We start from the raw sequence: 14,298 nt of genomic DNA, 5'->3' as shown, positions 1-14,298 counted from the left end.
GGTACTGAATTTGTAGGAATGACTAAAGCACAAGTGAGATTGTCGACCTGAAAGAAAACAGGAATTCCAGGCATGCATCTTTAAAAACGTTTTTTATTGATCCCTTTCTTTTCAATGTTGCTTTTGGTTCTGTTCATCTTTCTTAGCCTACATTGCTGAAATCATGTGTGTAATTGAATAAATAGTCAAATGAAACAAAAAAATACTGTTCTTTACCTAAAATGTACTTCTACATATCTGAAGCCCTTAATTCTCCCCACAAAATGCATAAGTAGTATCACAGAAAATATCAACATAATAATATTTCTCACAGATCCTTGCATGCGCAGGCAATATATAATGCAACATTCGACATATTTCAGTTTAAAATGTAAACGCAAAAGATCTGAAATACTTGCCAAGCAAAATAGACAAGAGCAAGGTTGAGGATGAAAACACTTAACACTGTTCAGTCTAATCAAAACTCCTAGCAAGCTTACCAAACCATACAGACCAAATGCTCAAACAATTCAGAAGATACTTAATAATAATAATAATTAATAACTGGACATTTTTAAGTGCCTAACCTATAGCTCTAGGCCCTTTACAAAAGAACATACACAGAATAGAACAATTAAATGTAAAACCTACATAAAACAATTAACCATACGGACAAAAATCACCACTGTTATTACTGTTTGCAAAAAGTCATGTGCATATGGGCTGTTTGTTTGTTTGTTTGCTTAACGCCCAGCCGACCACGAAGGGCCATATCAGGGCGGTGCTGCTTTGACATATAACGTGCGCCACACACAAGACAGAAGTCGCAGCACAGGCTTCATGTCTCACCCAGTCACATTATTCTGACACCGGACCAACCAGTCCTAGCACTAATCCCATAATGCCAGACGTCAGGCGGTGCAGCCACTAGATTGCCAATTTTCAAGTGTTAGGTATGACCCGGCCGGGGTTCGAACCCACGACCTCCCGATCACGGGGCGGACGCATATGGGCTGGCATTCTGGAGTAAAGGCACACTCCTTCCCGTCAACACAGTCGGGGTCACCATCTCAAATCTCATCAGGTTTTGACACGGGATAGGAACACCCCTCCACTTAAACACATACTAAAAATCAACAGCCTGTCCGCTTCCTGTGCAGAGCTACCCTTTTTATGAAATCATTTTTTAAAGGCACAGTGCAGCTCACAGCCTTCGTTTTGCGTTTTTGTTGCAGCTGAGTGCATTTACAGTTCAAAAATCTTCCTATGGTAGTAAAACAAACCAAAAACTACCCAACGACGACATCTGTGAAGCTCGACAGTTTCTTGTTCACGCGAGTGCATAAATTAACCTAGTTATTACGTGGTGTTTGGTCGGAGTTCGATTCAACCGAGTGATTCCGGCCTCCATTTTGTTTTACACAAACTCATGATGACGTCTGACATAGTTTGCTAGTGACGTGTCTTTTCAGTTGTGCATGATTTGCATGTGGTGATCTACCTGATCTAAATTTAGATCCAAAAATAGGCCAAGACCAGCCGGGTCCGAAATTAATTCGTAAAAAAAATCGCAGTTCTTGACTCTTTGGGTGCAAGTCAATGAACCTTGGTAGTTCTTCTAACGGATAGCTGCCTGAGGTATGACTAAAAGCCCCACCCAAGTAACACGCATATTGAATTCCCACTGGGTTCCCAGTGGTGAATAAGTGGGAAGAGGATGGGAGAGTGGGCCCACTCCCATCCCACAGAACTCCCACAGTCAAAGCTATGGGAAGAAAGTGGTATAGACCTGGGCCGTCCCTTAGTCTCTGGGAAACAAGCTTGCACTTCGACAGAAATGGGATAAAAGTGGGAATTCCCTCTTCGTTCCCACACAGCGTGCGAAGAAAATGTTCCGACGCTGCGAGCGCGAGTCACACTGCGCGAGTTTGCAAGTTGCTCCATCGAGATCGGTGACGTCACAGCACACGCTGTTTACACTAGACTCGTTTGAATTGTAGCGTTGAAGAATACTATCATTCAAAATACACCGAAGTATTTTATATGTGTGTAATTATTGCAGTTCTGTTAATAACAACTGTTGTCTCTAGAATGGTTTATTTACTCACGTGATGACTAAATATTTTCAAGGATTTTTGTTTTCACTGCGGGACTATTATTCTGCCCTGTTCAGTTCCGCGTTGGGCCTGCCGATTGAGAGTGTTTGAAATTTGCTACAATTGCCGGCGAATAGACTGTGAATACGTTCCGTGCGCGCGAGTATTGCATGTGCATGGATCAAAGATTACATCTGAAGAACACCGAGTAATATAATGGCGGCTTCATATTCAACAAAGCGAAGACGATCAGTGGGATTACTGTCAAACTCGAAGGTTGATGAACGCATCAACACGGCCGGCTTTCCCATTTGAGTGATTAAAAACTAGTGTGTGTGTGTGTGTGTGCTTGAATATGTATATGTGTGTATCAGTTGTTCTTGTTTTTTTCTTTTCTTTATACATTAATGATTTTTAAATTCGCAGGACTCTTGAGACGTTCGCAAGAACCCAGTCCTCTACGGAAGTCAGAAGAAGAAGAATTAAGAAGAAGTCCCACACGTTTCCGATTTAAACCCCACTTGTTTCCCACCTGAATCCCACTTGCTTCCCACCTGAATCCCACTCGCTTCCTACCTGAATCCCACTCGTTTTCCACCCGTGAATCCCACTCGTTTCCCACCCTGGATCCCACTCGTGCCCCACCCGTTTCCCAGTCGTGTCCCACCCGTTTCCCACTCGTGTCCCATTTACTTCCCACTGGGCTCCCACTGGAAGCTGTAATCAAATCCCACATGGCGCCCATGTGGGACTTCCCACAACGTCACCATGTGGGATCCCACTTGGGGCCCACATGGGATCCATGTGGGAAGGTTACTTGGGCAGGGGCTCCGTGCACCTGGATTTGACAAGTTCAGTACCTTTAAAAAGCCACTGGTGGCTTTTAAGAAATTAATCCATAAAAACAATCCCTGCTGTGCACAAAGAGCACCGAGGCTGTTGATTTCTGGTATGTGTTCAACTGGAGGGGTGTTCCTATCCCGTGTCAAAACCTGATGAGATCTCAGATGGTGACCCGAACTGTGTTTATGGATGGGAGTGTGCCTTATAAAAATACACTGGTACTCATGGTTCTGTGCTGGTGTCTATGTAGTCGGTGATGTCTTGTGTCAACTCATCCTCGTTGATCGCACTGTCCTGTTCCTCTGGAACAGAGCGTTACAACAGGATCATTACATTTATGATTTCCACAAGAATTAATTTACGTTTCAAATATTTTGAGAAAAAAAAAGCAAAAGCGCAGATGACTTGGAAGCACTTCCTTTCCTTTGCACTTGCACATACTGTTCTCATCTTCTGCTCATTACTCCATTTTATTATCATGATTTCTCTTCTCCTCCGTTGATCTTTCAATAATTATTTTCCTGAGGGATGGTGTATACCAGATGTACATTTAGTTCCTTTGCTCCCTTTCATGATTGCTGAATCATCAAATGTGGTCAGAGAATTTCTTGTGCATGTACGTGTATACACCACTGGAGAGTACAATGACCTGTCTTTTCTGCAAACCCCTGGGAAAAGTAACTACTGGAGAACTAATAAAATTGCAAATTTGAAAAGCTAGGTCATAATCTCATGTCTTGACTTAGAGCTAGATGAGCCTTGTGTGCAAACACACACACACACACACACACACACACACACACACACACACACACACACACACACACTCTCTCTCTCTCTCTGTCTGTCTTTTTCTCACTCTTTGCTCTCTCTCTGTCTCTCCCTCTCTCTATATCTTTTTCTCTCTCTCACACACACACACACACACACACACACACACACACACACACACACACACACACACACACACACACACACACACACACACACACACACACACTCTGTCACCCCCAACATCATACATATCATTTACTCTGGCACAACATATCACATCTACCAAAGAACAGCAACTCAAAACTCACCTGGTATTCCTGATCACTCATGACGCCGGTGACAGCCACAATCTGGTACTGCTTGGCACGGAACGCGTTGAGCGTCTTTCTCGTCGTCTGCAGGAGGTTGTAGTTGATGTTGCCATGGAACTGCTGCATGCGACTTTTAGCAACGCCAGGGTCAAAGAGCAGAAGGTTGATGTTGCCGTTACGCAGTTCTTCAACACCGACGATGGTCCGACTGTGACCTGGTGACACAATGACAACCAATGCTGTAAGGGTAAAAGTATAGTTGATAATAGTTGTTCCATATGGGATTCCGTCTGCTTTCCATATGGGAAAGTTAATAGTCGTAGCATGAGGCTACCCTATTGTTTTTTCCCTGACACCTGTATGTGTATGTTTTCCAAGCCCTCAGACTTGCATTGTCAACTTGGGGTTCTTTATTTTCTAAAAACACACACACACACACACACACACACACACACACACACACACACACACACACACACACACACACACACACACACACACACACACACACACACAAACACACGCACACACACTCACACACAGCAACAAGCACAAATGTCCCAAATGCACACACATACACACACAAAAATCACACAAAGTTGCATTTCATCGCCTTGAGGATGACAGTAAAGAAAAAGAACAATGGAATTTATCTTGAGCAGTGTTCTGCCCCAATGCTCACAGAATACAGCAGGCAGATAACTGAGAACGGTGCCTCACCTTGATGCTGCAGGCAGATAACAGAACGGTGCCTCACCTTGATGCTGCAGGCAGATAACTGAGAACGGTGCCTCACCTTGATGCTGCAGGCAGATAACTGAGAACGGTGCCTCACCTTGATGCTGCAGGCAGATAACTGAGAACGGTGCCTCACCTTGATGCTGCAGGCAGATAACTGAGAACGGTGCCTCACCTTGATGCTGCAGGCAGATAACTGAGAACGGTGCCTCACCTTGATGCTGCAGGCAGATAACTGAGAACGGTGCCTCACCTTGATGCTGCAGGTAGATAACTGAGAACGGTGCCTCACCTTGATGCTGCAGGTAGATAACTGAGAACGGTGCCTCACCTTGATGCTGCAGGTAGATAACTGAGAACGGTGCCTCACCTTGATGCTGCAGGTAGATAACTGAGAACGGTGCCTCACCTTGATGCTGCAGGTAGATAACTGAGAACGGTGCCTCACCTTGATGCTGCAGGCAGATAACTGAGAACGGTGCCTCACCTTGATGCTGCAGGCAGATAACTGAGAACGGTGCCTCACCTTGATGCTGCAGGCAGATAACTGAGAACGGTGCCTCACCTTGATGCTGCAGGCAGATAACTGAGAACGGTGCCTCACCTTGATGCTGCAGGTAGATAACTGAGAACGGTGCCTCACCTTGATGCTGCAGGTAGAGGGGAGGTTTGAAGGGCTTGGGGGACCTGTAGTAGTCTCTCACCCACTCCATCATAGCGGGGTGGGTGTTGTTGGGGCCTGACGGCAGCGCAAAGTCCAGCAACTGATATCTGGAATATACGGAATACACAATAAACAAAATTCAGTCAGCCAGCAAAGGCACGAAAATGGCCTTTTTCTCCCGAAACGCAGGGAGAGAGAGATAGAAAACCAAACATAAGAAAGATGTTACAGGTGGTTCCAAACTCAGAGCACTATAAATATAGCTACTCCTCACAATGAATTATTATATGCTGCTTTTCCTTTATGCTCTACTCTAGTGAATAAACCTATAGAATAGATATTCCTCTGATGTTCTACTGATGCGGCTGAGAGTGTGAACCTATGCAAAAATAGCCTCCGAATACTAACTTCATCGTAAACACCAAACATCCTATTATTACACCATCACCAACACATACTTTACTCTCAGCGACGAGAGTGTGGCTACAATTTCCGTGGCTCCGATCCACTTTCTGGTGTTGACCAACTGGCCCCCTAGCTGCTCGCAGCCCTGAGGGTCGAATCCCTTCTGCCAAGCCGCCTCGATCAGTTGCTGAAGTTTCTCAATAGACGGCATCCTCGCTTGGCCTGTTGGTGTGAAAGACAAACAGAGTTGATAACATTTCATTGCAATAGTTTGTTTTGGGTATTGTTTCTTTTCCATACTTTTCATCAAGTTGCATTGTGTACAGTTAGTGAGAGTCAGTTCTGCTAGTGTACATTCAGATGCCTTCATTCTGAGAAAACACACTCACATACACATGCACATGGACATGCACACGCTTACACGCACACACACACACACACACGCACACACACACACACGCACACACACACACACGCACACACACACACACACACACACGGGCGGGGATGTAGCTCAGTTGGTAGCGCGCTGGATTTGTATCCAGTTGGCCGCTGTCAGCGTGAGTTCGTCCCCACGTTCGGCGAGAGATTTATTTCTCAGAGTCAACTTTGTGTGCAAACTCTCCTCGGTGTCCGAACACCCCCCCGTGTGTACACGCAAGCACAAGACCAAGTGTGCACGAAAAAGATCCTGTAAATTGTGTAATCCACGTCAGAGTTCGGTGGGTTATAGAAACACGAAAATACCCAGCATGCTTCCTCCGAAAGCGGCGTATGGCTGCCTAAATGGCGGGGTAAAACCGGTCATACACGTAAAAGCCGTGGGAGTTTCAGCCCATGAACGAACAAACAAACACACACACACACACACACACACACACACACACACACTCTTAACTTTTAAGTGCAGTAAAAGGTTTTCTTTGCCTCTTTTACCTAAAGCTCAACAATTTGACAAAAAATGGGGTCTGAAAAAGAGGAAGTCTTAAAATCAAAGTTACATTTTAGATCTTATAAAAAGGAAACCTAAACAAAAGTGATATCAAAAGGGAGACCGGCACGGTTGGCCTAGTGGTAAGGCGTCCGCCCCGTGATCGGGAGGTCGTGGGTTCGAACCCCGGCCGGGTCATACCTAAGACTTTAAAATTGGCAATCTAGTGGCTGCTCCGCCTGGCGTCTGGCATTATGGGGTTAGTGCTAGGAGTAGGACTGGTTGGTCCGGTGTCAGAATAATGTGACTGGGTGAGACATGAAGCCTGTGCTGCGACTTCTGTCTTGTGTGTGGCGCACGTTAAATGTCAAAGCAGCACCGCCCTGATATGGCCCTTCGTGGTCGGCTGGGCGTTAAGCAAACAAACAAGCAAACAAACAAACAAACAATCAAAAGGGAGGAACTCTTAAACAGGCTGAAAGAAAAAACAGGAAAAAAACCTCTGAGAAGTGGCTGAGATCCAAGGGCTCCAATATAGGCCCTGGTTGGATCTAGTGACAGTGCCCAAATAGGGAGCTCTGCGGGGCACCCATGCCACTCACCCTCCCCAAGTGGGAAAGGATATTTAAAGGCAATTAGATGAAGTTTCCTGGCAGGTACTTCACAGAGAAGTGAATGTGAAAGGTTTCTCACAAAATATGCTCCTCAATTACAATTTCTCCCAGTCCTAATGTTCTTCTCCTGGGGACTACAGTTGCGGGAAATTGTGGATCCCAAAAAGTTCTCCAGCCAACCTGAACTGGGGATCTTATAAAGAGGGTTCCATTGAACTTATAAGATAATGTATGCACATTATTTACCATTGAAAAGCACCCGCAGATACGTGGAATCATTCATCAGACAGGACATCATCATCTGAAAGTTGCGGTAGCCACACCCCCAGCCCTTGTCGCCATAGGAACCGCTGTAGTGTGACATGCTGTTGCTTAGATACACTTTGGCCACAGTGCGGGGACATGATTTGCTGTCATAGAAACGACGCAGTTTCTCCAATATTCCTGAAAGAAAAAAATGAGGGAAAAATAAAGCATTCAACACTTTTCTTTCTTCTGTTTTGCTTTTATTTCTGAATATGAAAAACTAAGCAAGCAAATCTGATTTTCAACTGAGGTTCAGATGTTGTGTTACTTCAAATCAAAACCACATTCAATTGATAACACACACCATAGACCAAATAGCCTGGACCACCAACTCGTCACGTGACCCTTCGAGGTTACGACGCTCGACTTTCAGGGGCGCTTAGCGTCCGGTTTGAAAGGCCAGCGATTCGAAGACAGTGAAAAGAAAGCACGCTCCAGTTATTTGTGACAATGGGAGGCGACAATGAACTGGATTTTCCAAAACTCCAAACTAAACTTAACAAAACTCATCGAAAAACATGTTCCATATGCACTTTAGCTGAGTTTATTTCAGCATTTTCAGAACTTACTTCGGCAACTTCGTCCATGTTTACAATCGACACAGGATATGACATCCCCCTGATTTCTGAAAGGCCATGTAAGCGTAGGTTCCTAAATGCGAGAGGCCGCTACCTCGTAATAGAGAGAAAGAGCGGAGAGAGAGCTAGTTGGCGGTCCAGGATAAATGGTTTATGAGACTGTGCCAAAAGGTCAGGTGTCATGTCTACTGTCCCGAATGACACATGATTGCTGACATTTCACCATTGCCAACAGAATAAACAAATAAGAAATAGGTAGAAAATGAATGTGAAAACTGACTTTAATTGTTGATCAGTATTTTCTATACCACTAACAAATAATCTACTTGCACATAGCTGTTTGGCAAATGTATGTTGCATGGGACACACTGACATGAAAGTGGAAGATGTTTTTCCCTCTAGAGAAACTACATATCAAGTTACACTTTTTGTGCTCTTCCATTCCAGTTGGCAATCAATTGTTAACGCATGTTATTAGAAAAAATAGAACGAAAACAGATTAGATAGAATGAAAAATGTACTGGTGATGTCATTTGGGACATACTGACATGAAAACGTCACCTTTTGGCATTGTCTCTTATGCACACACGTATCAGGAAACTGTCAGTGTCACAAATAGACAAGTCTTAAAAAAAATGTAAGATACCCAAAACACCATTGTAAAAACTACTCTAGTCAGTCACAGGAAGTTGAAAGGAAGATTAGATATTTTACTGAAATATATACTGCAGCGGAGTAATAAACTTTACAACCAAATATCCAGGTAACTCAACAGATATACACACCTGCAACTTGGGTGGACCCATCATCTTCTCCCGACCGAGTGCTCTGCGTGTGAGTGATCTTCTTCTGGTGAGACTCTGAGACGGTCAGCTTTCCCTTGGACACAGCCTGGTCCAGGTCTTTGTCCAACTGCTGTTTGGCGGTCATCGTGGTGTCCATACCATACTCTGTCTGTGGTCAATACATAAATAAACTGTCACGTGTGTGCTGCGTTTGCTATGGGATTAGGCAAAACAGTTTGGTTTCATATCCAACAAAACTTCTTCCCAGTCGATTTTTCTTTCAATTCCTTATTACTGTTAGCAAGACAATTTCAAGAGCTTCAATTTCATATGCAACATGTTATAATTCACCTGAAGGAAAGAGCATGAAACTTAAAATGTTTGGGCCATATACACTTATTTTAGCATGAAATACTGTGAACAGGTAAGAGTTAAAGATCCCGAGTTTCCATGGAAAGTTTAGGCACTTGGAATCACACTGATGCCTAGCTAGCATGCCCTCAAAGCTTTCTCTCTGTATGAGCCATACAGTACTTTTCTTTTTCTTTCCTGCATGCGTGTATTCATGTTTCCAAGCCCTGACACTTTGGCTGTCAACGTGGGTTCTTTATCGTGCGCATGCATGCACACGGGGATGTTCGGTCACCGAGGAGAGTCTGCACAAAGTTGACTCTGGGAAATAAATCCCTTGCTAATGTGGGGAACGAACCCACGCCGATAGCGACAACTCGTTTTGAAGCTAGCGTCGCTACCGACTGAGCCATTTCCCCTGCGTGGCATGCCAAACTCTCACCATGAGGTGTCTCTAAAATAAAAAGCTCAGGAAGAAAATGTAAGTAGAGAACCAGATGCAACCAAGAAAGTGTGGACAGGGCACAGAAAAGAGACCTGAACTTTCTGGAACTGTTGGTTTTCTTTCTGCTGCTGTCTGTTTTCCTCTTCCTGAAGTCTCAAGGCCATCTGTCGATCTCTGTCTGTGTCTCCTGGAAATCACACCAACACAAAACAAGCCAGTCTCATTAACCGAATCAGTGAACATACATATACATATGATGCTCCCAATAGGCTGTCTGTGAAGGGATACTTTTTTCTCTCTCTCTTTCTCTGCTAAGAGATTTTAACAAATCTCGGAAGAAAGTCTCTGCTGACTTTCAATTGTTTCTTTCACAATTTCTGATGTTTTATATATTATATATATACTGAACTGATTGCATCATCAAAATTCAAATATGAGAACTTAAACAACTTAAGTACAGTGAAACCCCTTTTAAGACCACCCCCCTCCCACCCCCACCCGCAATTTAAGACTTCCTCCATGTAAAGACCTTAGTTTTTCATATTTCTTTGTTCAAATCCTTTGTAATTTTAGTTACCCCATTTTAGGATTCTCTCCTTTGACCTGATTTTCTCAGACTTTTGGAGGTCGTAAAACTAAAAGGGGGGTCAACTGTATTCTGAAACTGATCAATGCAGAATGCTTAAGGGTTCCTTGACGTTTGCAACTCCAAAACTTAAGACAAATTGAAGATTCTGTGAAGTAGCTAGTTCACACTAAAGCCTTTCTAAAAAGCAAACCTGGTTTACAAATAAATAATATTCCACACAAAAAAGCCCAACAGCTTATTTACCTGGAACAGCAGCAGATGACTGAAAATGCTCGTTGACATGCGCCGACACCTCGTTCCCATCTGTCAGGACCAGGCCACACACAGGACACTGAATGTGTGTCGTTCCCTGCCCGCTTCCTTCAGCACCGGCAGACACAGGCACCCAGTCTCCCGTCACACGTGACCGGTCATGTGACGAGCTTCCCCCACCCACCTCCCCGTCCGGATGCTCAGCGTTGATGTGTCGAGCGAGGTCGTTAGGCGTGTCAAAACCGCCGGCACAGAACGGACAGGAGTAGGGAAACACAAGACTTGCGCCCCGGCTTTCATCCCCCTCCTCCATCATGTGTTGCTGGCTGACGTGTCGCTGGATATCCAGTTCTGACAGAGTGTGGAATGTGCACAGTGGACAGTTGTAGCCTACATCAGGTTGAGAGCACATTTCTTCAAAATCTCCACTCTCTGCTGTTTCTGAGGCATCCGCTCCATTCAGCGTCTCATCATCAATTCCATTACATGATGTAACACTAACAGAGCTGGTAGCTTTCTCCTTTTCCCTTTGAGGTCCGTTGTCAGTGACTGAGGATGCTGATGTGCTGGTCTTGACTTTTGGTCTCGCTCCTCCATACTTTTCCTTTGTGGCTCTAACAGGAGTGCTATCACGATCAGAGACTGAAGTGTCAGCCTTTTCAGGGATTGTCTTGTTCTGTGAACTGCGGAGAATCTCAAAAAGGTTAGACTCTTCATCCGATGCATCACCAACCATGTCTTCCGGCTTTTGATCGCCTGTTTCCATATTTTCTTTGTCATCATCAACCGCATCCCCTTCATCATTGTCACTGCCATGTTCTGGTGACCCGCTGTAGGGGCGGTCATTTAGGCGTAAACTTGTTTCTAGAATGTGGGTGGGTTCCGTAGAACCATTGGTCACATGCAAACTGACACTACCCTGAGCGCAATCAGTGTCCAGTGATCCTGTCTGGTCACTGTTAGGGTCTGCTTCTGAGAAACTCTGGTCATCCTTGTCCACATCGATGACGTCTGCAGCATGAGTGTTCATGTCGACATTGCCATGACAACCACTCTCATCTTCCTCAGCGTGACTCTCTGACATATGTATCAAAACACCATCCGCACTCCCAAAGTTCAACCCGCACAGTGGACAAGCATACTGCTCAGAATGTTCGTTGTCGATATGAGACTGCAGCTCAACTTCACTTGAGGTGCCGTACTCACAGAAAATGCAGGCATAATGAGATGGCGATTCCCAGAGACCTACTGAAGCACTGCTGTGAAAGAGTTTTACGTGCTGTTCCATTCCCGAGGAGGAAAACACGGTGGCCCCGCACAGAAGACAGGGGAAGGAGCCAGCACTCGACACCTCCTTTGTGGAAGCTGGCAGGGACATTGTTGCTGTGTTGCTAACTGCAGGAAGAGGCTGATTTCAGAACCATTCGGTCTGAAAAATAAGAAAATCTTCACATGAATAAATTCATACCTGTCAAGCTCTTTATAGAGGACACTCACCATAAGACTTTGCTCCCAAAACGATACTAAAATTAATGGCAAAATACACCCCAAAAAACTTAAATTCTCTGAAAAGATACTGATTCAGTGTAAAATCTTAACATTAAGGCTAACCAGTAATTCAGTACATTAAAAAGTGTACGTCATCAAAGAACACCCATTATTCCGCACTCTTTCAGCATATTAGGCCAAAAAAAAAAATAGGTGTGGTTACGGTAACACAGCCAAAAAAAATAGGGTAGGTAGGTAGGCAATCACTTTTTTTTTTTAACTTTTTTTTCTAATGTGTACAAATTAAACCTACCGTACTTTCCGGGTGACAAGGCGCTTTGTTATCTAAGACGCACCCCCTGTTTTAAAAAAAAAAATTGTAATCCAGTCACCCATTGGACGCAGGGCGCACCAAAATGACCCAGTTTTTGCCATGAGAGGTGGTTCCCCTGTCATATCTGAGAGAGGAAACACTTCCTGCATCGGGGTCAGTGACCGGTCAGTGACCAAAGGCATTGTGATAGCTGGGTGGCCTTGTTAAAAGACACGACCTTCTTCCCAGGGGTCAATGACCCAGTTTTTGCCATGAGAGGTGGTTCCCCTGTCATATCTGAGAGAGGAAACACTTCCTGCATCGGGGTCAGTGACCGGTCAGTGACCGAGTTTAACAGAGTGGAAATCTGTGTGTGCGGCCAGATCAAAGGCAGGGCAGTACCTAGTAGCTGAAACATGCATTATCACAAGTTGTTTGACTGGTACTCAAGCGGTCTCTTTGATTTTTTTCGTAATTCATACACGGATTAGGCGCTTCGTTATACAAGACGCAGGGGTCAAACTCGAGGAAAAAAGTCGCGCCTTATGACCCGGAAAGTACGGTACTTGACAGGGAAATAAGTGTGCGACACGGGCGCTTTCGCTTTCATTGCGTTTTTTGCATTCGTTTTTTTTTGTTTTTTTTTTTTTTACAAATGTAATAAAAAGTTATAGGATCGGCCCCTAAAAATAGGGTAGGTCGGGTTACCGTAACCACACCTATTTTTTTTTTAGGCCTTATATGTGGTGTTAATACTAGTAATAGACGATGTTCAGAAATAACTCTGTTGTGATTGTATTTGCATGGGTTGTGAAAGAGTTAATACTATTGTAAACATGGAGGCAAGTTTTCCTGTGTGACATTTATATAACTAGATGAATACCCGCTTCGCCGGGTACCCGGCTTTGCCGGGAAGAAGTACAGTAGAGCCAAATACCCGGCAAATTGTTTGCGCAAAACACTGGAGAAGATAAGGAAGAGTTACTGGGAATGGATGGGAAGTCTTAAATCGGGGGTCTTAAAAGGGGGGTTCCACTGTATTAGCGAGCAGTGTGGACCACACGTTGAGGCATGCCCCTTGCTTGTGACTGCCTTATCATGTCACACTGGAAAGCTTGCCTCTACGGCTCTAGTTTTCAAAGACTATTCCCTCTTTCACAACACATACAAACCTAGCAGAGTGGGGTTTTTTCTCTCCAGAATGTGTCTATTCTGTAGGTTATAACTTAGTGGAAGACCGCCATATATACCTGTTTCATTGAGTGTGTCCTAATTATATTGATTACATCACACGCGGCACATGACGTGTATCATATGAAAGGAATACTGGCATCCAATCTGCTGAAAAAGTACACATTCTATGACAATTACATCATAACAAATATAAAACAGAGTCCCGCTGATAGCAATTCGTGTTTTGTTTTTTCGTTTTGTTTTTGTTGTTGTTGTTGTTTTTATGTTGTTGTTCTTTAATATAAAACGTTCTGCATGTCGAAGGAACATAACTTTGTCAGTTCCTGTAAAGTTTGGCATCCACTGTCACTGATCCAGATTAAATTACTTTCTGTTTCCTGTTTCTTTCCAGGTCTTGGTGTTTCTAGCTGTCTCTTTAACAATAGATTCTAAAAATGCGGTGAACACATACCAAATGGATGAACCGTTTCCTGGTCTCCCTGCAGCTTGGTAAAGCATTTGTCACAGTCGACGTCAGGGAATACACAGATCAGTAAGCTTAGGTCCTACTTTTGTTTCATATGGAAATCTTCAGGGAAGGAGAGCTAGATGGTCTGGGTAGGGTAGGTAACTCTGTTATTCTCTGTCAATACATTGAGCCAA

General features: G+C 44.2%; 1 protein-coding gene across 3 annotated transcripts in view; it reads right to left on the bottom strand.

The window, feature by feature from the left end:
* The window catches only part of LOC138961867 (zinc finger-containing ubiquitin peptidase 1-like), a 467,703-nt gene extending 453,458 nt beyond the window's left edge, over nucleotides 1–14,245 (bottom strand). For 2 of the 3 annotated variants that reach the window (XR_011454331.1, XR_011454330.1), the window contains exons 1-9: nucleotides 14,108–14,245; nucleotides 10,653–12,090; nucleotides 9,913–10,007; nucleotides 9,025–9,193; nucleotides 7,602–7,799; nucleotides 5,864–6,032; nucleotides 5,385–5,512; nucleotides 4,001–4,218; nucleotides 2,936–3,220 (exon numbers count right to left, since the gene is read on the bottom strand). Coding sequence is in view for 1 of the 3 variants with exons in the window: in XM_070333545.1 (XP_070189646.1) it covers nucleotides 3,185–3,220; nucleotides 4,001–4,218; nucleotides 5,385–5,512; nucleotides 5,864–6,032; nucleotides 7,602–7,799; nucleotides 9,025–9,193; nucleotides 9,913–10,007; nucleotides 10,653–12,039 (2,400 nt within the window). In the remaining 2 variants the exon portion in view is untranslated. Of the gene's footprint in view, nucleotides 1–2,670; nucleotides 3,221–4,000; nucleotides 4,219–5,384; nucleotides 5,513–5,863; nucleotides 6,033–7,601; nucleotides 7,800–9,024; nucleotides 9,194–9,912; nucleotides 10,008–10,652; nucleotides 12,091–14,107 lie in introns of those variants that run through there. The other variant, XM_070333545.1, reaches the window with a different exon arrangement.
* Between the last annotated feature and the right edge of the window lie 53 nt (nucleotides 14,246–14,298).

The sequence above is a fragment of the Littorina saxatilis genome, linkage group LG3 (assembly GCF_037325665.1).
Source record: "Littorina saxatilis isolate snail1 linkage group LG3, US_GU_Lsax_2.0, whole genome shotgun sequence".
Classification (NCBI taxonomy): domain Eukaryota; kingdom Metazoa; phylum Mollusca; class Gastropoda; order Littorinimorpha; family Littorinidae; genus Littorina; species Littorina saxatilis.
Note: the sequence above shows the minus strand (reverse complement) of the source record. Positions and strands in the feature narration are given on the sequence as shown.